Source organism: Vipera berus (genome assembly GCF_964194415.1).
Source record: "Vipera berus genome assembly, chromosome: 5".
NCBI classification, from domain to species: domain Eukaryota; kingdom Metazoa; phylum Chordata; class Lepidosauria; order Squamata; family Viperidae; genus Vipera; species Vipera berus.
In genome coordinates this window covers 47448253-47474499 of record NC_138207.1, presented here as the reverse complement: position 1 = coordinate 47474499, position 26247 = coordinate 47448253, and the positions used below count along the sequence as shown (strand labels likewise).

At 37.8% G+C, this 26247-nt stretch overlaps 2 protein-coding genes across 8 annotated transcripts in view; both read left to right on the top strand.

Annotated features, from left to right (window-relative positions):
- BTRC (beta-transducin repeat containing E3 ubiquitin protein ligase) overlaps positions 1-26247 on the top strand; it is a 169788-nt gene that overhangs the window by 136818 nt on the left and 6723 nt on the right. For all 7 annotated transcript variants that reach the window (XM_081328167.1, XM_081328166.1, XM_081328164.1 and 4 more), the window contains 8 exons: positions 2145-2241; positions 4660-4797; positions 5325-5443; positions 8044-8293; positions 8824-8942; positions 12097-12207; positions 16314-16392; positions 21219-21412. In XM_081328167.1, the coding sequence (XP_081184293.1) occupies positions 2145-2241; positions 4660-4797; positions 5325-5443; positions 8044-8293; positions 8824-8942; positions 12097-12207; positions 16314-16392; positions 21219-21380 (1075 nt within the window). In that variant the 3' untranslated portion in view covers positions 21381-21412. The remainder of the gene's footprint in view (positions 1-2144; positions 2242-4659; positions 4798-5324; positions 5444-8043; positions 8294-8823; positions 8943-12096; positions 12208-16313; positions 16393-21218; positions 21413-26247) is intronic.
- LOC308668558 (solute carrier family 2, facilitated glucose transporter member 5-like) overlaps positions 26018-26247 on the top strand; it is a gene marked incomplete at both ends in the record, with an annotated part of 36202 nt that continues 35972 nt past the window's right edge. Inside the window, one exon of the mRNA XM_081328563.1 lies at positions 26018-26242. Coding sequence (XP_081184689.1) covers positions 26018-26242 — 225 coding nt within the window. The remainder of the gene's footprint in view (positions 26243-26247) is intronic.

The window sequence follows — 26247 nt, the reverse complement described above, 5'->3', positions numbered from 1 at the left end:
TGTCACTCTCATTTTAAGATCTCTTATTTAAATGTCCCTGTGGTAATAGAGGCAATCTAAGTAATTTTTTAAAGCCAGTCTAGAGAAAATTGCAGAATAGTGTTTCTCAGTGAATTGCAAATGGGAAAAAATATTATTCCTCTCTAACAGCACATTACAGGACATAGGTTTGGGTTTTTTTTGGCTATATATATATTATGGGTTTTTAAGTGACTACCTACACCAATAAAAGCCATTGTGGTCCTGGTCACTCCCAGCCCCGAGCCTCGGTAAGGTAAGAGGCTGCCTCCAACTCACCCTATCCAACCTGTCTCACCTCATCTCTGCCCTTTGGCCAACTTGCACTCTGCCTTGTGACTCATCAAGCAGCCTCAGAAGTGTGACTCTGGAGCTGTTTGCCATGTTCCAGTAAGCTGTGACCCACACCAATTTAATCCCACCTGCGATCAGCCTTGCTGTCCTGCACTACCAGACCCCTGCTGCCCTGTGCTGCATCATCCCAGCTCAGCTTCATTTTCTTGCTCCCGTTGCTGACAAGGTATGCCTGGCTCAGCCTAACTGCTGGGCCAGGCTAGGCTTCAGATGCAGAAGGAAAAAAAAAAGCTGAAAGTAATCTTTGAGTGGCAACACACTAAAATACTCCTTTGTAAAAAGTTCCTGGAGCTCAGCGTGCCAAAATGTTGCTTTGGGCGTAGCTGCCCTGCCATACATTCTTCAGTTGATCTCCGTTCTTTTATATTGAGCTGGAAAAGATTACTTCAAAGCACCCGTCAATTAGCTGAGTTTAATGACAGCATCCATTCATTTCTGTCCCATGCATCATGCCCATCTCCAGCCTACTGCTTCATCCACCATGAGACTGGTAGCCTGGAAAACAGAGTGGCAGGTTGGGCAAAAGAGGTGTCTCAGAGACTAACTCTTGCCCTGCCAAAATCTACCTGGCTTCCAGTCCTCTTATGAGGGGCCTTCTCATCTCTAGCTGTTCTCCGCTTCCAGATCACTTTCTAATCCTGATCCATGGCTGATTTTTATGAATATAGAAAGGAGGGGCATTTTGGTGCATCCCACTCCAGGAGCTTTTTTTACAAAGGGCGTTTTTGGCACAATGCTACTCAGGGAGTGCTTTTTGGCTCCCCCCCCTTTCTTTTTGCAGCTGAACCTTGGCCAAGCAGCCAGGCCAAGCATGTCTCATCGGCAGCAGGAACAAGAAAACGGAGAAGGTGAGCTGGGGAGTCGAAGCACAGGGCCACAGGGATCTCAGAGTACAGGGTGATGTGGGCAACTGCTGGGACTGGGCTGGGGTGGCTGCGGTTTTCTGAGGCTGTTTGCTAACTCACAGGATACGAGTGCAGGATGGCCAAAGGGCAGACATGGGGAAAAATAGGTGGGTTGAGAAGTTAGAAAACCTTTGTGGTCATTAAGTGCAGGCAGGCTGCCAGTTCCCTGAGTTTTGAACTCATGACCAGAGAGGTACTACAATGGCCATAACTTCAGGCACGAGTCATAAGTGTAGTTTTTCAATAATGTAAATGAACTTATAAGTCAAGAATTACTTGTACTGCTTGTTTATTTTAAAATAAACATTTGCTGCCATAGTGTGAGAGCTTGTTCCTTAGTTTCAGTGATACAGTTCTGAGGCATCCCTGAAAAGAAAGTGCTGAGATGTTTTGTAAGGTCTACACACCACACATTGCATATCACTGAATTTAACCTTTGGAAGCTGGCATCCATAGTGCATATTGTTTAATCAGTTTCCTTGAAGAAAATCAGAGTCTCTCTGGAAGGAAAGTTTTGAAACTTTCTCCTAAAGCATTTAGAACCTACAACGCTAGTTTTAACGCTAAAGCAAATTATTTCCCCTATTGTCCAATGACAACTAGCAGAGATGTGTTCCTTATCAAAACTGATACCTGTGGGTATTTTTCCAACAGTTCCTTTATTCTTTTATTCATAATCTGCTATTCTTCCTGGTGCAATTGCCCCATTACAAAAGGCAGTATTAAAGGGGAAAATAAATCATCTTTTCTACTTTTTTTTATAATAAACTTTCTCTTTACCAAGCAGCTGGAATCTTTGAAATATTAAACTTGTACAAAATTAAATTATACAACTGAAATTAATAATATTTCATATCTTTCTTTAAGGGGACAATATATTTTTAGAAACAAACCACCTGATGGGATAATACCACCAAATTCATTCTACAGAGCACTTTATCCCAAAATTATACAAGATATAGAGGTAAGAATCAGAGGAAACACATGAAGGAAGTAGCTGGTTAGCATGGTTTATTAACCCTTAATTTAGGCTCATTTGGAATGCTTCTATGACTTTCCTACATCCAGCCAAATGCAATATGTGTTTGCATAGAGATAAAAAGGAATATGTAGTCTATACATTTTCCTAAAAATCATATGTTACTTCACATAAACATGCATTAGTTTGCTTTTGAATCATTTATATATCTTGTAGGCTGGATCAATTTATAATTAGTATCTCTATTCATTGCATGGTGTTCAGATACTTTGGTCCAGACATACACAATCTGGCCTCTCAAATTTTTAGGTGCAACTTTTTATTTTATGACAAAAACTTGACAGAGAGAAGTAAACATGTGCACAAAATCCTTGTAATTATATACAAAATTTGTATGGGGCTATGGCAGCAGCCTCATAACTGGATAGCCAACTCAGCTATCCAGGCAATCGTCTTTGTCATTACTTTGTGCAGATCTTCTAAAGAATCAGAGAATGCACGTCATGGGGAGTTTTGCACAATGTATTTAATAGTTTGCATATCAGCACCACAGTCACACCAAGAGGAATATTTCCATCCCCATTGATAGAGGCCAGAGACATTTCTTCCTGTGTCACATCTAATTCTGTTCAGTTTTGTCCAGACAGAGTGAGGCAGGTTAAAACTAGGTGGTTTAGTAGTGGGATTAATTAATGGCCAAGGTCTAGAACAACTCACTGTAGCCAACTCAACACGGGACAATCCACACAGGATAAATCAATGTGATAAATGTTATCCGCCATTGTTTCTTCTGCATTATTTCCATTTTTGTCAATTGAAATAATGTAGAAGAAATAGTGGTGGATAATATTGCACTGAGTTATCCAACATGGAATTGTCCTGTGGCAGGTTGGCCATAGCAAGATGGCTGCAGCGAGATGGCTACACTGGGTTGTCTCATTCCAAATGGCCAGGTCACAAGAAGATAACTTGGACCATTCTTCTCTTCAGGCGTTCTTGGAGTTAAACTGGGTAAACGTTAAGTGAATAGATGCAACTCTCAAAGCCTCTTTAAATGTTTCAAATTTTGTTTTTGTTATGTCAGTATGTCAAATTACTAAAAATGGAAAATAATCATAATAGTTTGCCCAGGCTCTGTCCGTTTTTTGTGCTGCGGTCCCCAGCATGCAACTCAAAGATCAAGAAGAGCCTTTGTTCCAGACTCCTACTTTAATATTAAGAAATTAATTTAGAATTGGAGTGAAAATTAGAAATATATAACCCGAACAACCTTATAATTTATTTATTTATTTATTATTTGGATTTATATACCGCCCATTTCCCGAAGGACTCAGGGCGGTTTACAGGGCAATTAAAACAATACAATATACAAAGTTAAAATAGAATTAAATTAAATAGCCCCGAAAATTAAAAACTAAAAACCCAAACCCTCAGTCCAGGCTGGCAAGCTCGAATAGCCAGGTTTTTAGGTCCCGGCGAAACGAGCGAAGGTCGGAGGCCATCCGGAGTTCCACAGGCAGCTGATTCCAAAGGGCAGGCGCGCCCACCGAGAATGCCCTCCCCCTGGGGGCCACCAGCCGGCACTCCCTGACCGGCGACACCCTGAGGAGGCCCTCCCTGTGGGAGCGCACAGGATGATGGGAAGTTGATGCTGGCAGCAGGTACTCCCGAAGATAATCCGGACCCATGCCATTAAGGGCTCTATAGGTCATCACCAACACCTTGAATCTCACCAAGAGGGCAACCGGAAGCCAATGCAGCTCGCGGAGAAGAGGTGTTACATGGGAGTATCGGGAAACCCCCATTACAACTCGCGCGGCCGCATTCTGCACCAGTTGAAGCCTCCAAGTGGTCTTCCAAGGGCAGCCCCATGTAGAGAGCATTGCAGTAGTCTATCCGGGAGGTCACGAGCACATGAGTGACTGTACGTAGGGCGTCTTGGTCCAGGTAGGGCCACAACTGGTGCACCAGGTGAATAAAATTACATAAATGATATATACTTCAATAATTCTTCCATGCTTATTGTAAATAAAAAATGGAAAATATGAGAATTGTCAAATTCCCTATTTATTATTTCATTCATATTCTACATTTTTAAGACTACAGGTATTGAGAAAGGACATTGATCTTAAAGGTATTTAAAAGTCAGTTTACCATGCATACCCTACTTTAACAATACTATATTTTTGATAGCTGGTGCTTTTGATTTTTAGAAATGACAGTGAAATTTTAGAAGGATTTAATACATTGTGAAAGCTAAAGATTGGGAGGGGAAACATTTGAGAGTATCTAATGATAAATAGGCTCAGCATTAGAGCCTCTTCTCTGTCCCATGAGTGTAGCAGTGTAAAATTTCTATGATATTTGTTCCACACTTTAAAATTGTTTTTCTCTCTTCCCCAGACGATAGAATCAAACTGGCGTTGTGGAAGGCACAGCTTACAAAGAATCCACTGCAGGAGTGAAACTAGCAAAGGTGTTTATTGTTTACAGTATGATGATCAGAAAATAGTGAGTGGTCTACGAGACAATACTATCAAGGTGAGAGTTCCCCAGTGTGCAATTATGGAATGCAAAATCTATTCTGCAAGAGAATGCCAGCATAATAATGGAATTGACCTATTCCTCAAAGTGTAACTTAATTTGGAAGAGGAAATGCATGAGGAAAAACTAGCTGCTTTTCCATACTCTATCTCAGCAGAGTTTGATTTAAAAATATATTGATTTTCTTTTATCAGTTTCAAATAAGGAGGATACATCTATAATATCAGCTTCATTTTCTTGTGTTATATTCATGGCTAACCATATTATTGGTCCTTCAGTAATTAAAGTCTTTCTGTTCCCTAATGAGAAGAGTAAATACGATGTTCATATTAAAAACAGAGATATTAAGGATAGTTTATATTGCTCCAAAGTGCCTGTGGAATACAAAGTGTGTTGTGTGCTACTTAAAGAAGTTCTGTTTGCCTTAGTAAAGAAAATGCTGTGTTGTAGGAAATAGAAGAGACAATATAGCAGCACAGTCTGTTACTTTGTGATAAAATCTTAGTGTTCTGTTGTTTTCCTAGATCTGGGACAAAAATACCCTAGAATGCAAGAGGATTCTGACTGGACACACTGGGTCAGTCCTTTGTCTCCAGTATGATGAGCGAGTAATCATCACTGGATCATCAGATTCCACTGTCAGGTAGCTAGCTATTTATTTAAAAATGTATTTATTCTGTCTTTCTAACTAATATAAACACCATGGCAGCCTACATCGTTGTGATTAATTAGAGTGAACATTTTTAAAGCAACTTATTAATATAGTCTGCTGCCAACAAACAAATCAGATAAAAGAAATTAAAGGAATTATTAGTATTGGTATTTGCATTTCTATCACACCTGTACTAATTATCCCCACAATAGCAATTCCCTGAGGTACATTGGGCTGAGAGAATAAGTAGTTCAAAGTCATCCAGAGGTCTTGAACCTGAGTCTCCCTAGTTCAGCCCAAACATTTAGCTACTTATTATATTGGTTCCACCAGCTAAGTGTTCACTAAAAACTTTGGTATGCCATAAAAGATTGTAATTTATGCTTAAAAATGATCATAGTAGGTGCATCATGAATAAAGCTTGGTTGAAGACATCTGTGTCCTCTAAGAACTAACACTAAGAAAATGTTGTCCCCCCATAGTTTTTGATTTCCAAAAAAAGCAAAAGAGCAAGTGGTCTATAAGATACCTAAATCTTGAGCCACCTGTAGCTTTAAGACAAGCATTTTTACTGGTTTCCAGTGCTACACTTGAGGTACTTGTATAATATCTTACCTGTGTGTTGTACTTAAATGAGTTGTGTTAACCTTTCCAAGCATTATATATAGTCATTCTTTTATATTTTATATTTATAATGCATTGTGGTAATCTTAGAGGTAGTCCTTGACCTGCGACCATTCATTCAGCAGTTGATCATAGTTACAAAATGCTGAATGAATTGTGGTTACAATTGGTCCTTGGAGCTCCAGCCATCCCACAGTACCATGGTCATGTGATCATGAACCGGTGTTTGGCAACTGACTCGTACTTATAACTCATTGCAGTATTCTGTGATCAAGTGATCACAATTCTAGTCCCAGTCACCATTGCCAGTCAAGAACTACCTATACTTGAATTCAGTCAAAGCAAGAGAGTGGATCGTAAGAAGCTTCATGTGTTTGTAAAAATAGAATCATGTGTATTTAATTTCACAATACTGTTAGCCCCATATTGTAGATGATGAGAGGATGAGGGAGAGGGATATGGCTGAGAGAAGAGTTCTTTGCAACTTTCTAGTGAGTTCATGTCTAAAGTAAATTTTGAATTGTGAGATTATTTGGCTTACGATTCTGAGTACGGTACAGTTTCTATGCTGAAATGATTGTATTGGTTCCTCAAGTCAAACTTCATCCTGAAACAAAAAAGACAGGAGGTATTTATAAAGGTGGAAAAGGTATCACATGCTTTTATTAAAATAAGCTGGGAAATGAGAAGCTTAAATCCTGGATTTCAGTCTTAACAATGCATATGCACCATATGTGTACATAAATATAACTATCCTTGAGAAAATATAATCAGCATATTAACTGAATCTATAAATTTTTGCTTATATACAGTAGTTAGCAAGCTATAAAAATATGCTATATTTTTAGGTACCTATACATTTTTACATGTAATTTTAATCGTCCACTTAAAGTATTTAGAATTTTTCTATAGCCAATAATTTAGAAAATTGTCTGCCCTTCCTCCTGTATAAATTTCTGTATATTGTTAAACTATCCACTTTGGAAACTTGATGGGAAGGAAGGAAGGAAGGAAGGAAGGAAGGAAGGAAGGAAGGAAGGAAGGAAGGAAGGAAGGAAGGAAGGAATCACTAAGTACAGAAGATCCTTTTCATCTATTAATGTTGCCCATATTCTTTTCTGCAATAATTTTTAAAATTAAGATAAAAGCTGTAGAATAACAACTTCTAGAGAAGTATTCAGATGCTGCATAATTCCCACAAGCACAGAAACTCACCATTTGTTCTGAAGATAGGAGTTTTTGAAACACTATATATATCAAACCACTTAGTTAAAAAGTGTTTTCATTTGCCCTGTTCAATCAGTATGGTATTAACAGTACTGAAGGGTTATTTTAAGGGACGCGGTGGCTCAGTGGGTTAGGACGCTGAGCTTGTCGATCAGAAGGTCGGCAGTTTGGCGGGTCGAATCCCGAGTGCCGCGTAGCAGAGCGTGAGCACCTGTTACTCGTCCCAGCTTCTGCCAACCTAGCAGTTCGAAAGCAGTTCGAAAGTTGGCTTTGAAACGGAGATGAGCACCGGCCCCTAGAGTCGGAAACGACTAGCACACATGTGCGGGGGAACCTTTACCTTTACCTTTTAGGGTTATTTTAAATTTGGTGGCTTCTGTAGCTATCCCAAATGGTTAATAGAAAAAAATAAATTTGATTCAAACGTGAGCTTAGTCAAAGGTTCATGATATAGTATTGACCAAACTGTGTCCTTTGTTACTTATGATTATGTTTTTAAAATGGATAGAAGAATGTCCTATTTCACAATATTATTCAGATAAAGAATGTATTTTTATTGTATTTCTTTTATTTCACACATGCTACTTAAACCATTTCTCTCAAAGTAAGTTTAAAGGCTGAGATGTAACACATTTTTTCAGGACATTTGTAATACATCACGTAGTGATAGGAAGCTTATAATTACTATGAGAAACTGATGGTCTTCTTTTTTCCACCTTCTGTTTTGTCATGAACTCCAGAGTGTGGGATGTGAATACTGGTGAGATGCTCAACACGCTGATCCATCATTGTGAAGCGGTACTGCACCTGCGCTTTAATAATGGGATGATGGTGACATGTTCTAAAGATCGTTCCATTGCTGTTTGGGATATGGCCTCCCCAACAGACATCACTTTACGAAGGGTTCTGGTTGGACACAGAGCAGCCGTCAATGTGGTAGACTTTGATGACAAATACATTGTGTCAGCATCAGGGGATAGAACTATAAAGGTGCAAACTTTGAAATCAGTATGATTTTGAATATGTATTTATTTATTGTATTTCTTTCATTAATATTCTACCTTTAACTAAGGAACACAGTGAATAGGTAAGATTTGAAAGAATATGTCACTGTCCTAAACTCACTCCATAAACTAAGTCATAATTTGTTGTACTCTCCTTAATAGCAATAGCACAGACTTATATACCACTTCACTGTGCTTAACAGCCCTCTGTAAGCGGTTTACAGAGTTAACATATTGCCCCCATCAATCTGGGTCCTAATTTTATTGACCTTGGAAGGATGGAAGGCTGAGTTGACCTTGAGCACTCATAATTGAACTCCTGGAGTCAGCAGTGAGTTAGCCTGCAGTACTGCATTCTAACCAGTGCACCATCACTTGCTACACTCAATCCCAATCCAACACTAACTACTCCATCACTCTGGTTCTATTATCAGTATAAGTCTTTCTCATACAAATACCAATTGTATATATAATATTTCCAAATAATCATTTTTCTTCTTTGTGCTTCTTTTATAGGTATGGAACACAAGTACCTGTGAGTTCGTTCGTACCTTAAATGGCCACAAGCGAGGCATTGCATGTCTACAATATAGAGATAGATTAGTTGTCAGTGGTTCATCTGATAATACAATTAGGTATGAAGCATAGGATTAGCACTGACTTTTTTTTTGCAAGGGGTGGTGGTGGATGGGTCAAGGCAAACAGGCCTGCATATAACAGTGATATATCTAAATACCAATTTTGCCCAACTAAAAGCTACTTTGACATAAAGCTTCTATGTGTGTGCACAATGGATTCTTTCTGTATTTATCCTACCTTATTTTAGAATTGAAGCATTAGGTTACATTATTTGTATGAAAAGTTGTTTGGAACACTCGTGTTCTCTCACTTTCTGGCACATTTGCTACACTCATTAATATGAGATTGCATTTAATTATTTAGTGTTATGCATGCAAAAAGTTGGATTTGCATTAAAAGGTTTTAATACAGTTCTTAAATCCAGTTAATAGCTACCAGGTTTTTTCCCCTCATAGCACTTGGCCTTGAGCCCCTTTTGAAACAGGTGGCCTGGATTCAGGAAATCCACTTGCTCTGCCTTCACTGAAAATAATCCAAGCATCAGTCTATTCCATACTACAAAGATTGCAGTTTTGAGATGTTGGATCAAATGATAATTGGATGGGTTTTGATAGGAAGGCAAAATCTACTGCTTGGAAGTGATTGTGAATAAGGAAGTGAATAAGTGAATTTTGCAGTGTCTTCCTATTCAATCCAATTTACTAATTTAAAAGCCATCTTAATATTTTAAATGCGCTGCCTCTCTACAGGTGCAAGCTTTTCCCCAACCCAGTCTTTCTTGTGATGTAAATCATGATTCCATTATTATTGGAAAACATTCTTCTCTTTAGGTATTCTTCTTTCCATCAATGAAATGTCCCAATCCTTGTCATGTTTCATAGACAAACGTGCTTTCCAGTGTTGGCATAGAGCTTCTATGTTAGCCACGAATAACATGATTTCAAGCTTGCTTTGAACTGATGCTTAAGGTCAATTTTAAAAAGTTACTACTAGCAGTCTAAAGCTGACTATTTCACTGAGTTATAAGCATTGTTAAGGTAATTCTTATTATTAGGCTCATCCTTTTTCTATTTGTGTAATCCTCTGGAATTAATATCTCAGAGATTGCGAAATAGGTTTGTTTGATGCTATTATCTTGGAAATGTAATAGTAGATTTTGCCAATCATTTTGATTTAGGAAAAAGAATCAAACAGGATGAACCTAAAAGTTTAAAATTTGGAAAACACAAACAATTGTAGTAACCCAACCAAGAAACAGTTAAATATTGTGGACCTTGGAAAAGCAACTAGAGGTACCACATACAGTAAAATAAACTAATATAAATGTCAATATGGTAATAAATTTAAAAAGGAATACAATTATTTTTCTGCTTACATGGAATAAAAATCTTGTGCTGGAATTTTGCTGCAGTTGGCAGTTGTATCTCAGCAGAATTCAGGTTGAGTACATAGTTGACCTATATGCTTCTTAGACTTAATATTCAAACATTTGTTTGCAGAGTGTTTCTCCCATCCCTCTTGTCTTTTGAAAGTGGGTTGTAAATGTTTTGAGTATAATTTCAGTATTCTGTATTACTTCCTCACTCTTCTTTAATAGGTACTATAGTTTTTTTTAACAGAATCGACACTGAAATCTCAAAAGCAGAATGAAATGTAATTCTCTAGAATTCAGTGACCAGAGCCTAATGTGAGGAATGAATGGCTAGACACTGTTACTTAATGCTACTGTTCCTGTTCAGAGTTAGCTAGAAAGAGCAAGGTAATGGGCCAAACATGAGCTATTAATAAAATCATAATCAGTCTTCCAGAATTTATGTCACTACACTAAATTTGGCTAGCATCACAAACTATCTTTACATATTTACTTTAGAATAGTTGAAGTGGATATGATAACTGTTTCCCTATATGCATGTTTGGCAAGAATGGCCCTAGTGTCAGAAAAATTATCTCGGTCATTTTTCATCAACATTAAAACCTATTTTATAGGGAGAGACACTATTAAAGCAAAAAGATAGCTCTGCCATAGGCTCAACTGATAAAACTGAACTCCATCTGCTTAAAAATCTCCTGAATATCTCTCTACATAACTAAGTTTCTTCCAGTTACTCTTTTTGCTTTTACACATTCCCACAAAGTTGCATTTCAGGGGACTTTCAGAGAGTAGAAATGAAGTAAACGTGAATTATTTTTCACAAAGAGATACTTTTAGTTCAGTCAGTTATATAGCCATTTACTCACGGGTTCATAAAATGTATAACAACTGTCTTTTTATTCATAGGTCATAAAATGTATAATAGCACCTGCTCCCCTAGGGCAACAGTCCTATAGACTTGAATTACAGACCCCTAATTTTAGTATTCCCTTTTAAATAACTGGTATGCACTACCTAATTATAGATTTTGCTATGCCAGATTCATATAAGTAACAAGTCAACTTTTAGTTGTATTATTTATTTATTTTATTTATTTATTTAATTGATTTTATATAGCGCCCTATTCCCGAAGGACTCAGGGCGGTTTACAGGGCGAATTAAACAATACAATTATAGTGGATACTGAACTATAAGTGTTCTAAGTGCACTATACTCAGATTCATAAGAACGTTTATATCTAAAGAATTATCATTTTATTAGGTATCTGCCATTGCAATTGAGGTAATATGTTCCTTTCTTTCAATTTCACTAATAAAATAACAGATGCAGTTTTAGACACTTGTGAAGAAGCTCCAAACATGATCATGACATGCAATGCAATTTGATAGTAGCCGAAGAGTTTACCCAAGTTGACAATAGCATGTTTCAAGAAAGAATAGTCATTTTAGATGTAATTGTAGAGGAAGCTCCCATTTCAGTCTCTTTCCACTAGCAAACACAGTTTCCATCAAATATATACTATTGTCTAATATGAAAATGTTATCTCAAGTTTATATGGGCCACTATTGGCCAATTTATCTGGATTCAGTTATGTATTGTCAGTCATTTAGTCCTAATAGCAACTCAAATTGTAAAATCGTCTCAGCTATTTCTGAAATTGCTGGACATGAAAAAAGTTGGCTTTTGCATTAAACATTGATATTTTCTGGATACAAAATAGGAATTTAGATATATTCAAGTTCTCTGTTAAGTGTTTATTAAGCAGATTCAATTTGCAATTTGTAATTCAATTATAGAATTTTAAAAATATAATGATTAATTCTCTTGTGTTTCAACAGGTTATGGGACATTGAGTGTGGGGCCTGTTTGCGGGTCTTGGAAGGCCATGAGGAACTGGTGAGATGCATTCGTTTTGATAGCAAGAGGATAGTCAGTGGAGCCTATGATGGGTGAGCATGTAACGATGAGATACATAACTAATCAATACCTTATTTGCTTATCCTAAACTGACTTAAAACCTGAAAAGTAAAAATTTAAAAATACCTTCAGAAAAACCAGTTCATCAAAAAATAATCTTCCTGCAATGTATACTGCAAAAAAGAAAACAATTGGATTCATTTTAATAGTAGATTAAAAAATGGGAAGAAAGCATGTTACAAATTTGGCAGAATCATTAGCTATAATAATACAACTTTGTAATTTATCAACTTTTTTAGTATTCTCATTGACATATTAGTGACACCAACAAAAGAATGGGGTGATGTTTATATACAATTATTGGAATATTCAAAATATCTAATTTGCATTCATATCATTTTTATCTGTATTGCATCTATTATTTCTTATTTTCCTACTGATCTTTTGTGCCCATTAAACAATTGCTTTCAAAACTGTTTATGAAATCCGGATTCAACTTCATTGTAGATTCTCAACTCCGAATCAGCTTTTCATTGTGGCAGACTGATTAACTTGTCATTCTGCTATAAGCTATCCTCCAAAATAATAGTTTTTTAGCTTAACTGTGCTGTAATGGCACAATAGTTAGAATGCAGTATTGCATGTTGACTCTGCCCACTGGCAGGGGGTCTATGACAACTCACCATGGGCCAACTCCCCACAGGACAACTTGCCATGGGACAGCTCAGTGCAGACCAATTCACCATGGCCAACTCATCATGGCCAACTCACCATGGGATAACTTGCCATGGGACAACTTGCCACGGCCAACTCACCCGGGACAACTCGCTACAGGAGAACTCGCTGCAGGACAAGAGTTATACTAATGTCAAAGAAATGGTGGAATAGAATAATTAAAGAATGGCTGCAAAAGGAGGGACAAATGAAATGTGAATGTGACAAAAATGTGACAACAATTAAAATATGTTTTAATTTATTTTAAATAATTAAATTTAATTGTTAAATTGTCTTGTGGTTGATTGTCCTGCAGTGAGTTGGCCAATAGCGAATTGTCCCACAGCGAGTTGGCCATGGCAAGGTGGCCTCAGCAAGTTGTCTGTGGCAAGTTGTCCCATTATGCTGCTGCTAGGAGTTCAGTCCTGATCAGCTCAAGGTTGACTCAGCCTTCCATCCTTCCGAGGTAAAATGAGGAGCCTGATTGTTGGGACAATATGCTGACACTGCAAACCTCTAAGAGAGTGCTGTAAAGCACTATTGCTGTTGCTATTCTAGTGCTTTACATTTATATTACACAATTTCCTTTTTCTGAGATCAGCTGTTATGCTTAGATCGGTGTGGAGCAGCCTAATTCATATGAAGTTTTCATATACCTTTATATATTTTAGTGAAATTTTATAAAAAATAAAATATGAAAACTGGAAAAAAATTAAAAGTGAAAAAATAGGGAAGGGAAAGATGCAAAGAATAAGGAAACATGGAAAAAATAAGAAAAGATAACTTTCAACTTTCTTTGATACACTTACAATATAAAACATTAACCTTTTAATCTAAAATTCAATAATATACGCTATTTCTATAATAATAAACCATTCTACTTGTCAAATCCCAAAATTAATATAAAGGTAAAGGTTCCCCCGCACGTGCGTGCTAGTCGTTTCCGACTCTAGGGGCCGATGCTCATCTCCGTTTCAAAGCCGAAGAGCCAGCGCTTGTCCGAGGACGTCTCTGTGGTCATGTGGCCGGCATGACTAGACGCCAAAGTCGCACAGAACGCTGTTACCTTCCCACCGTAGTGGTCCCTACTTTTCTACTTGCATTTTTACGTGCTTTCGAACTGCTAGGTTGGCAGAAGCTGGGACGAGTAACAGGCGCTCACTCTGTTACGCAGCACTCGGGATTCGACCCGCCAAACTGCTGACCTTCAGATCAACAAGCTCAGCGTCCTAACCCACTGAGCCACCGCGTCCCTTTTAAAAAATTAATATAGCATTACTTTAAATTTCAAACAAAAAAATCCAAATGTTGTTTCCAAGTAGAATCAAAACTAGACAAAGTCTTTTTTTTAATCAAAGTAGTTAATTTTGCCATCTCAGCCAATTTCATTAATTTCACCATCCATTTTTCTATTGTGGGAATCTGTAGGCCTTTCCATCTCTTTACATACAAAAGTCTCACTGATGTTACCATGTATAAAAACAAAGTCTTATGTTTTTCCTGGTTATCCATCAAACCAAAAGGAAAAACCTCTGGAGTTTCCATCTATACTTTTTGATGAGTTTGGAAAGATGAAAATATTTTTCTTTCTAGAACATCATATTTACTATTGGAACAGAGAAAGAGAAGTCTCTGTTAAAGAGTCAGAGCTACATGCACAACAAAATAATATACAGGTTATTTGAAAGAACCTGGGCAAAAATGTCAAAGAGACTGCATGCAATTTTATATGTCAAAATGATTATTCAAACAAATCAGAAAACTACTATAGAAAGCCAACGTAGGTCTAGTGCAGGGGTAGGCAACCTTGGCTCTTTTATGACTCGTGGACTTCAACTCCCAGAATTCCTGGCTGGCCTAGGACTTCTGGGAGTTGAAGTCTAAAAGTCATAAGGTTGCCTATCCCTGGTCTAGTGGTTAAGTCACCAGGCTAGAAAGCAGGAGATTGTAAGTTTTACTCCCATTTTAAGCCATGAAAGCCAGCTGGGTGGTCTTGGACCAGTCACTCTCAACCCAACTGACCTCACAGGGTGGTTGTTATGGGGAAAATAGGAGGAGGAAGAACGTATATTGGATATGTTGTTCTTTGCCTTGAATTGTACAATTAGTGCCACAGAAAACATGTACTTTTAAAATCTGTAAAACTCTTTATCAGTACTAACCAGAATGCTGACATACCAGATGTATGCAATAACATATGAGGGCAATTCGGAAATAAACCTCCATTTGGTTATCAATGACAGACACTCACAGATACAGAACTTTAATTATACACATTAGAAAACTACAACATTACATTAATTTTTGACATAATCGCCATTCAAATTGAGGCACTTGTCATAACATCTTACAAGGTTTGAAATTCCTTAGTAGTAGTTGATCGATGCCAAATCTGGGCTATAGGGAGAGTGATCAAAAACATCCCAACAGAACTGCTTCAAAAGTTCTTGGGTGCATCTAGCGGTGTGTGGGTGAGCATTATGGTGAACCAACACCACACCGGAAGTGGTGCCATAAAAAATCCTGCCAAATGTGAAGATGCCAAAGGAGCGTGGTTTGATCATCAATTCAGAAGTCTACTGTGAAACGTTACGAAAACACAAGACGAGCCATGCATAACAAGCATCGGGGCATGCTGACTTCCTGTATGGTGTTGGTTCACGATAATGCTCACCCACACACCGCTAGATGCACCCAAGAACTTTTGAAGCAGTTCTGTTGGGAAGTTTTTGATCTGACACCTTTTTATATATTTGTTAAATTTATATCCCCTGCCCTTTTCCAGGAGCTCAAGGTAGCAAGCATAGTACTTTCTCCTCCAGTTTTCCCCACAAAACATCACGCGAGATAGGTTGGACTGGCCTGAAGCAACACAATAAAACGTTAGGACTGAGAGGGAGCTTGAGTGCGGGTCCTAGTCTAACATGTTTCCCTCCACTAACTTTTTATGTTTGACTTGATTGTTGCTGAAGGTGCTTCCAGTTGGGCTTTTTAATGTCACATGGGAATTACGTGGAGCAGCTACACAGATTGTTTATTCTTCAATCATTAGGCTAAGTTTCAGCACCCTTTAATATTTTTTTCTGATAGCATAGTACTGTGTTTCCCCAAAAGTAAGACCTACCCCCAAAATAAGACCTGGCCAAAAAAAAAAAAGACTGGGTCTTATTTTCGGGGAAACATGTTAAGTCATGTAGGCAGAACGGAGAGTTAGAGTAGAAAGGCAAATTTCTGAAGAAATGTATACTTCATGTACTTCTGTCTTATAGATTTGAGGAGATTATTTTAACTGAGGTACATATCCCCCCCTCTGGAAGATAATTAATTATTAATTTCACTTTAGTGGGTTGGGTTGAGGGCAGTTAATTTTTCCTTATACTTGATTTTTAAGAAAATTGTATGGTGTTTTTTTTTTCTTTATTAGAAAAATTAAGGTCTGGGATCTCTTAGCTGCGCTTGATCCCCGTGCCCCTGCTGGAACCCTCTGCCTGCGCACTCTTGTGGTAAGAACATTCAACTGACTGTGTTCTATTATTAATCTATAATGAAATTTCACCTGGTTTGGTGAATAACAGGAAGGAGGAGTTAATAGGCAATGTAAGCCTCCATTGTTTATTAAACTGCAGCTCCTTTAGTGTCTTAGACTGACCAAAGACAGGGGTTCAAAAAAATTTGGATTGAAATTTGCCTTGTCCACAAAAAAGACAGCTTCTGTTTTGCTTGAATTTTTAACAGATAAGATGTGTGTGTGTGTGTGTGTGTGTGTGTGTGTGTGTGTGTGAAGGTAAAGGTTCCCCCGCACATGCGTCCTAGTCGTTTCCGACTCTAGGGGCCGGTGCTCATCTCCGTTTCAAAGCCGAAGAGTCAGCGCTTGTCCGAGGACGTCTCCGTGATCATGTGGCCGGCATGACTAGACACCAAAGGCGCACAGAACACTGTTACCTTCCCACCGTAGTGGTCCCTATTTTTCTACTTGCATTTTTACGTGCTTTCGAATTGCTAGGTTGGCAGAAGCTGGGACGAGTAACAGGCGCTCACTCTGCTACGCGGCACTCGGGATTCGACCTGCCAAACTGTCGACCATCTGGTCGACAAGCTCAGTGTCCTAACCCACTGAGCCACCACGTCCCTTATATATGTATATATGTATATATATATATATATATATATGTATAAAATAAATTTGGATTGTTGACAAAGAATTAAAGGGAGACTGATATAGCTATAAAATAACAGTGGCTCTAATGTTAGAATTCGTCACTGCATAAAGAGGAAAAGATGCAGAATACCAAGGTGGAAGAGTGGCATCATGACATAATTTGGGACTTCCATACAGTAAAGATAAAATATATATTTGTAGTTCTCACATGTCCAATTCTGGAATGAGGTTAGGAATTAAGCAGAGGAAAAGCACTGTTGTATAACTTAAGGCCTAATTATAGAAGAGATTGCCCACAACCTGGCATGCAAAAAGAACATTACTTTTCAAATCCCAGAAGCAAAAGAGGAAATTTGAAAGAGTGAAATTTGGAATCCAGAATGAAATGCCTGTAAATGAAAGAATTTCCACAATCAAGTTGCAAGAGTGGCCAATCATATAAGCAATAGTTGCTTCCAGTATTATGGGACTCCCACATAGAAAGATCTAGACTGAAGACTGTAACTTTTTTTTTTTACTTAGTTGGTGCTTATCAAACCTGATTTGGCTCGAAAGACCATCCACTTACATTGAGCTAGTATAAAATACCCTATTTTAGAACATAATAGTTATTTTCAGCTTTTTGATAATTTAGTTCAGTGCCACACAACTAGAATGAGTGTCTGTATAATCTAGATCAGGTCCTGGGCAGATGGTTGTAAGGGGGGAGGTACAAAAACTATGGTGTTGCAACAACAACTTGCACCTGAACATCGGCAAGACGAAAGAGATGGTGCTAGACTTCTGGAGGAAAAAGGAGGAACCTGCCCCACTTTATATCGGGGGACTGTGTGGAGAGAGTTTCCTCCTTTAAATTTCTGGGAGTCTACCTCTGTGAAGATCTTACCTGGAAAGTTAATACAACCCAGGTGGCCAGAAAGGCCCAACAGAGACTTCACTTTCTCAGGGTCTTGCAGAAGAACAGGGTAGAACAACAGCTAATGACCCTCTTTTACCGGTCTACTATAGAGAGCGTCCTCTCGTACTGTATTGTGGTTTGGTATGCTGGTCTGACAGCCGCGGATAGGAAAGCATTACAGAGGGTGGGGAGCACAGCACAAGACATTGTGGGCTGTCCCCTGACACCACTGGATGACATCACCAGGGCTCACTGCCTTGGAAGAGTGAGGAAAATTCTCAGGGATGACTCACACCCTGGATGGTACCTCTTTACTCTCCTACCATCGGATAGGAGATACAGGAGTATAGCCAGCCGTACCAACAGGCTGAAGAACAGCTTTTATCCATGGGCTGTTAGGCTTTTGAACGGGAAATAGTTTTATAAGCTTTATGCATGATTGACTTGTGAGGCCAGTGTGTTGTGCAATTAGCTCACATGATGTAATAAGATGGAGGTTTTTTTCACTGTGAGTTGGGGGTGGGGGCACGAAGGGAGGCTCAGCCAATCTCAGTGTAAACATGGTTGTACTTTGACAATAAAGGTTCATTCATTCAATTATTCTAGCCTGGGTCTTGTGCTTAGGTTTGGCTCATTTGTTACAGACGACGTGGTGAGATCAACTGACCCATCTTCTTCTGAAGTTTCTTCCTCTGTTGAGAATAATGTATATCCATTGTTGTATAGAAGTAAACCACTTTATCAGAAGTCAGATTTCATAGAGTAGGCCAAATCAGTAGCTTTTGCCCAATATGCCTAAATATATTTTCATCATCTACAAGTGATGAAGGCAAGTGGAAAAAACAACCACTTTGTTTTGTCTTCTAATGGAGAGGTTTAAATGTGTGGGAAGCAGAGTAGAATTCATTAAGCATAAATGAGGTGCTAGGGGAGTCAGTATCCATTACCCTTGAGTGATTATGTTCACACTTCAGCTGAGACTGAATTGTGAATCCTGCTGCTCATGGCTAAGCTGCTAAGGTAAACAAACCCTAAGATTTCATTGCTTCATTAAAGTTGTCTCCTACTTTTATCCAAGGAAGGATAGGCAGAAACATTTTAAGTTTTAGATGTTTACAGAATTTGGGAAAATATCTTAGCCATTGTTCTATTATCTTCAGTATCTGGAATTAAACTTGTGTTGTCCAAAGAACTAAGTATTTGTTTTTGTTTTCTTGTTCAATTTTTAGGCAGTGTGGATAGTCCATATAAAAATGTACATTGCACAAGAATATAACAAATGCTTTCTTGAATGAGACCAATGAAAGGGCCAAGATTTTAGCAACAGCAGGAGTTAACACAGTTATTATAGTGTGGTTCAAATTCTTTCTTAATACTTTCAATATTTTGACATGTTTAGCAGAAAATGAATTGCTAGCCAAGAAAAGATGGTAACTTGATTTCAATAGTATATGTTGGAAAAACAGAAACGCTAATGAAATCATGCAGGAATAATAAAATGCAGAAATAGAATAACAATATTCTCTCAACATACTAAATATGGATATATGAAAAATGGAAATATGTTTTACATTTTGTAAGATTGTTTTCTGTGGCTGTGGTTCAAAAGAACAAAACCCGAACCAGTTCAGTGTTCTGTGTTTCGTTAAAAAAAACACATTGATACATTTTGAGCATTTCAGTCATAGAAACAAGCCTCTTGGCTCTCTTAATTTCATCTAGAATCACTGAACAGAGAAGATGTAGCAATTCATGCTTGGTGCTACCAGCAAACTAACTTGGAAAAAGATTGGCAAAGGGGAAATATTAAATATTTCTGAAATTTCCCGTTATGAAAGCAATTTGATTATTTTTTTCCATATGTTGCCTTGTGCCTTCCTTGAACTCAGGTTCAAATGTACGTATTTCATTTTTTGTCCTTGGTATATAATAATTGAAAGAAAAGTAAGGAAAGTTTACTAGGCTAGATCAGTGTTTTTGCTTAATATTAAAAAGAAAAAGATTATAGAGACCTTTTCAAATCAGTTATATCCTTCTGGGCAATAGGACATGATGAAAAAAAAACCGAATTCCAGTCAACCCATTGACACAAATGGGGTAATTTTCAAAAATGTTTTAAGATAAACTTCATCTTAATCTAAATTGTCATCTAAACCTAACCTTGCATGAAATGACAAATATGAATTTCTACCCCAATAGTTCGTCTGGCAGATGTACCTGTTTTGACAGCCTGCTATCAGCTGGCTGCCAGAAACAAATAAAAAGGTATTCTACTTTTTGCCTGGTGGAGTTGCTGCCCAGGAGAGAGGCCACGCCCTGGGAAGTACCAGGGCCCCATTTACATTGTAACAGAACAAAAAGAGCAGTCATGCACACTACCTTGCTTGGCAAACAAAAGTGCTAAAGACACACAAGAATTGCAGCAAACAGGTCAAACCACTAAGTGCAAACATGCTTTTGCAGCACAATCCACCATAGACTGCATCAGCACTGCAGAAGAGCCCGCACGGTGTGCTTAGCAGGCCATCCGGCATCCAGCGGTACTATTTTAAAATGTATTCTGACGTTTCCACAAGCTAAAAGCCGCAAACAAAGCAATGAATATTAATATTCAGATAGCTGAGCGTTAACACTTTGGGAGGGGAAAGACGAGCAGATTAATAGCTTGATGAATTTAAAAAAGGATGTGCATTCTGTGTATGCTCTTTTGTCCTGCTGTCTGCAAAGTGTTTAGAATGTTTTTGAAAATGAAAACTAACTGCTTGTATAAATGCATCCTGAATCTCAAGAAAAAAGAGTATGCACTGAATGTACACGTGCCTAAGGTCACATCATGCTAATTTGTATTTTATGCATTTACAGTTGATAATATTTGCTGTGTAAGATGTGTGTGAAAAGCACACCCTCACAAAGGGACAAAGTACACATTTGGTATTACTTTTAGTGTTTGCAATATGCTGTTATATCTAGTATCTAGCATTCCTTTTACTTTTACAGGCCTCCTCACCTGATAACAGGATTCCCCATAAGATTCTTTACAAAAACCAGCAGTAGCTCAGCTTCCAGGCTTGAGAGAGCGGCAAGGTGGGAGGAGTGTTACAGCTTCAGGGGTAGTGAAGTTATGAACCATGTTTTGGGCCATCTATTAGCAGTAATGAAACTACTTTTCAAATATGTGTTTCCTTTAGAAATATAGAATAAATACAAAATATGTTTTATTCTTATCCAATAACTAGAAAAGTTTGACTTTGGGTTGTCTTTCCTCTCTCTAGGAACATTCTGGAAGAGTTTTTCGACTCCAGTTTGATGAATTTCAAATTGTCAGCAGCTCACATGATGATACTATCCTTCTCTGGGACTTCCTGAATGATCCAGCTACGCAAGCAGAATTGAACCGCTCCCCATCCAGAACATATACTTACATATCCAGATAAATGGCCCTATACTCTAGATTACAGTTGCAAAGGTAAAGACAAAAGAACTCATAAGTGGCATCAGGCACCATGTAATGGGGAGGCCAGGAATATAAATAGTCATGTAGCTTATAGCATCTTAAGGATTTAATTCCTGAAATGAGAGTATTCCTGAACTCTAAAGATGGCTATGGTCATCTTATTAATCACTTTTTCCAATCAGCCATCCTATTTCTCAGTGAAATTTCTGTCTAACAAAAATCTAACCAGGTGGTTAATAAATGGATAATGTACTACCCTTGTTTGCCATAATATTTTTTTCCATAGCAACAGTTCTCAATTGGAATGTATAAAGGAATAGGGGGAGGGGATATGCCTCAGATCAAGAACCTAAGAGTATTAAGGTAACACAAAGGTAGTTGTACAGATTATTAGAATTGTAATCTGTGTTCCATACACCAAAATCTCTATATAGCATATGTGTGATTCTTCACTGTGATCTCTGTGATTTTCAGGATTTTGGAAGGACTTCTGACCATCTTTAATATATCTACCTCTATGGCCATCCGTTCTCTTTCAACCACTATAGCAATAACAAAAAAGGGGTTCTAAACCAAGGAACTGCCTACTTCAACTTAAATGTACTTTAATCTTATATGAATGGCCATTTGTGCAGTATTTTGCAAATTTAGATTATCAGCCATAGGGAAGCACTTTGTTTGCCTAATCTGTTTCAGCAAAGGCATGTTGTGAAATTCTGCCATCACTTTCATGGCAGGCCTGCAGAAACATCTTTTTCCAGGCTTCCGGTTTTGCGATCACGGCGCCAGCGGACATGCAGGGAGAGTGTTCTCTCCGCCGCCTGGTTTTCCTCCGTTGGGAGACCCTGAAAAGGGTCAACAGTCACCCTGGAGGGGCGACGACCGTGAGGAGGACCTCCAATTGATCGCGGAGGGGCAGCAGCCCCTCCGTTTGATCTGGAGCAGCTCCTTTGGACCAGTGAAGAAAAGATCGGCCGTCAATATGGCTGATCACTAAGCCATCACCAGCCGAAAGGCAAAATCACTACCAAGCACGACGTAAGCAATGCGGAGGAATTGGGTGAGACCTTACCTTACCTTTCTTTTATCCCCAACTACTTTCCTGTGGGAGCGTTTTTAAATTTTCTTTTCCCCCCCCACCCCGGAATGGTGGTGTTTGCCTACCTAGGGAATTAAAGCTTCAAAAAGAAAAGAAAAGAATAAGTAAACTAAACAACTAAATAATTGGACTTGCACCTTTTGGATATTTAGAGTACCAAAAAGTTCCTATTTCTACGGAGACCTATTACCTTATCTATTTGTTAAGCTGGGAATTTTTTTAAAAAAAACTGGATAAAAGCCTAACATGAGTTTGGAAAAAAGACTACATGCTATTGGGGACATCCTGTGGCGATGCCTGGTATAGCAAGTGAACCTTTTTTGACTATGAGACCTGCTTACAGCCTAGATTTCTCCTTGGTACTATCTGAAAAAGATAAGAACCTGAAACAGCTGGGCAGTGAAAACAATTTCTAGGAATAGTGGAGGTGGACATTCACTGACTTCTATCAAAAATAGCCTCCCCTACAGGACTATCTGTAAATACCTTAGAAATGGAAGAATACTACCACAACTTAACTATGAGCTTATACTTGAAAAAATCCTTGAAGCTACTGAGCTAATGAATTCCACACTGAAAGACAAAGGTGCCAGCCTAAATTTACAAAATGAAGCCCTGATTTCAACTGATGAACTTACAATCCCAAAAGCAACAGAAGAGGAAGAAATTAATATCAAAACAGAGGACTTTAAAGAACAAGTACAATCCACTGAGAACTTTGATATCCAAACCTTGATTTCAACTAAAAACTATACAATTCAAAAAGCAACAGAAACTGAAGAAAGCATCACTAAGATGAAGGGTGCTAAAGATCAACAAATACAGCATATTGAGAATCTAGACAACCAAACAACAACCACAACATTGGACATGACTTCTTACCCAAGCCAGAAGAAGAAGAAGACCAGATTGAACTGACGACAAATATATTAAACCAAACATGGAGATTTGAACTATTAGGGCAACAATTCAATGATTACAAAGTGGCCAGTTCCTTTGAAAAATTCACAACTGGATGATCTCCCTTGATTCAAATAACATGTTTAGGAATGAAGGGAGATCCACTTGAGGCACTGGTATGGAAGCCTGCTTGGCACAAAAAGAAAGCCAGAGTTAGACTTGAAAAATGGGATTTTTTTTTATTCATAATGGAAGAGCCTAAAACTTCACTTAATGGGCTTAAGGGAGACTTTAAAAGATATTAATTGATTTAATATTTAGGACTTAGATTTACAAGGGAAATGAAAATTAGCTATTAGAATATAGTTTTGAATTATGGATTGAGACATTAAATGATACTTTATTAGTAAGTGATGAGGTACTAGGATGAGAAATAGAATATATCTGTGAAATAAAATAATGTATTTAAGTAAGCAATTTGTGTATTATAAATATGACAGCTATTATGTAATAAAATAAGGGAAATTTGAGTTACCCGAAATCTAATTATTATGGACCTTAAAGGCCAAATTGGAACACCATAATTGAAATTAGGTAAAATTTAAAAACAGGACATGGATATGTATAAGTAAAAATATATTGATGAATATTTTAACTGATCGTGTTATAATTAGAAATGTACTAACTTGAATGTGATATAGTAATTAAGGGAAATGGGGAATTTTTGATGATGTAACCTGAGACATGTACAAAAGATTTTGTTATTGGGACTATTGATTACCCAATCACCATACTGCTTCTTAAATATTTGGATGTAAAACTGGAAAATTTAATAAAACTTGTTTTTTTAAAAAAAGAAAAAATCTCTTTCCACTTAAAGGCATTTCTGTGAGACTTAACTCATACTGCAGTTGATTCAGCAGAAACTATGCTGTACATATCATTCAAACAACCCATAGATCTAGGCTGTCAGTTATCTTGTTGATTAATGTCAGTTTATATAGCCTCATTGAACAGCCCATACAGTTCTTCAATTAATACCAAGAGAAGTCGCTTGGTAACCCGTAGAGACCCTCAGGAGTTAATATCAAGAGAATTTCCTCAGTATCATTTATAAAAAGTAACTTTTTAATAGCTCTGAGGTTCAAAATAGGAAGACAAGATGCGTCGTTCATAGTGATTTATCCTATAACCTTGGATATAAACTGGCATCCAAGGTATGTGTGATAGTAAGAACACAAGGTCTGTGATAGAATGTCCCAGAAAGGGAGATAAAGTGGGAAACTTCCACCTGTCTTAACTTTCAGTCATGCCTCTGTAACCATTCTGCAATGTAAAGGCATGTTGTAACGTCCTTTCTTGGTTCCAAGATGTCAGGCTTGACCTCAGGCCATTATAGTCCAGACCCCATATACTTAAAGGATCTTCATGATTCAGGAGTATTTTGATTAGTACCTCTATTATATTTGGCTTTCAACTCTATAGTTATCCAAGATTGTATCTACCTTCTGATCTTTGGTGTATGGACAACCAAAGATCAGTAATTGGTATGTCTACCTTCTATAGCTTTTATAGCTAGATATTTTATATATAAATATAAATCTATATATTTTATATATAAAAGCTCCTCCTTTTGAGACTATCCACAGATATCATATGATATAATCAGAGTCATATGTTTGAGCAATGGTATGGAATAAATGCAATATGCAAGGTGCCAGATGATCTGAAGCATTTAACAACAGAGAATAATAATTTTCTATGTTGACAAGAAGTTAACATCAGATAATAGGTCAAGAACAACACATACACCCGTAAACAATGGTGCCACTATGCGTCAAAAACAGCAAAACAAAATGTAAAGATAATATTTTATTCCAGAGAATCTCAAATGAGCTATTATGACAGCTGTAGATTTAGAGAACCATGTGAAGGGTAATACCTAATCCAAAGGAAAGCCAGTAAGCTTGTGTCCTCACTTTAAAACTCAGAAAACAATGAAAAAATCAAATAGGCATTTTTTTAAATCCATTGGTGAAAAATAGTGTCCCTTTACAAGGAGGGGAAGAATGAGAAACCTTATGGAATTTTTGGACTGATAGGAAATAATTCACACTCCAAAGATCAAAACCGATACACCATTTTTCTCTTCAGTATAGTAATATATCGTAAAATTCATATTTCAGTTTAAAGTGTGGAAACCTCTCAATGCGCCTTTAGGAAGTAGCGTGCATATCTTCCTTTAATGAACACACACACACACACCCTGAGAACCAGGCTCGTGCACTAAACAGTAAACCAGTTTTTGAATCTAATTGAGGATATTGTCAGTTTTACTACTAAGGGTCCTTCTCTGTCAAACAGCAGGTCTTTAATGCATGCCCTTGCTTTCTGCATGAGACCTGTGGAGTAGAGCCAGGCATGCTGATGAAGGGTGATAGTGTCATCCATAGTTTTAGATGCACAATTACCAATGAAACTGGCAGTGTTTTTCTCCTGCTGAGCAACCCATGTTGCTTTTTCTTGGAAGAGTTTAACAATGTCCTTTTTTCTTGTAAATACTTACCATGCCAACCAATATTCATGGCTCCATAGGAGGGTAGATAGACAACTTAGCAATGGACATGTCTTTTTTACCACTAATGAATATACTAACTACCAATGCCTGCAATGGTTTGATAGCTCACTATTGCTTTATTCAGATCCAGGAAATGCAGATACCCCAAAGGCAGAAACTCTTATATCACCTTTCTATAGCTCCTGGCAGTGTGCAAGACTTTGGAGCCTTTCCACAGACACCAGACAGTGCAAATTACATTAAACAAGTTACATTCGGTTACATGGTACC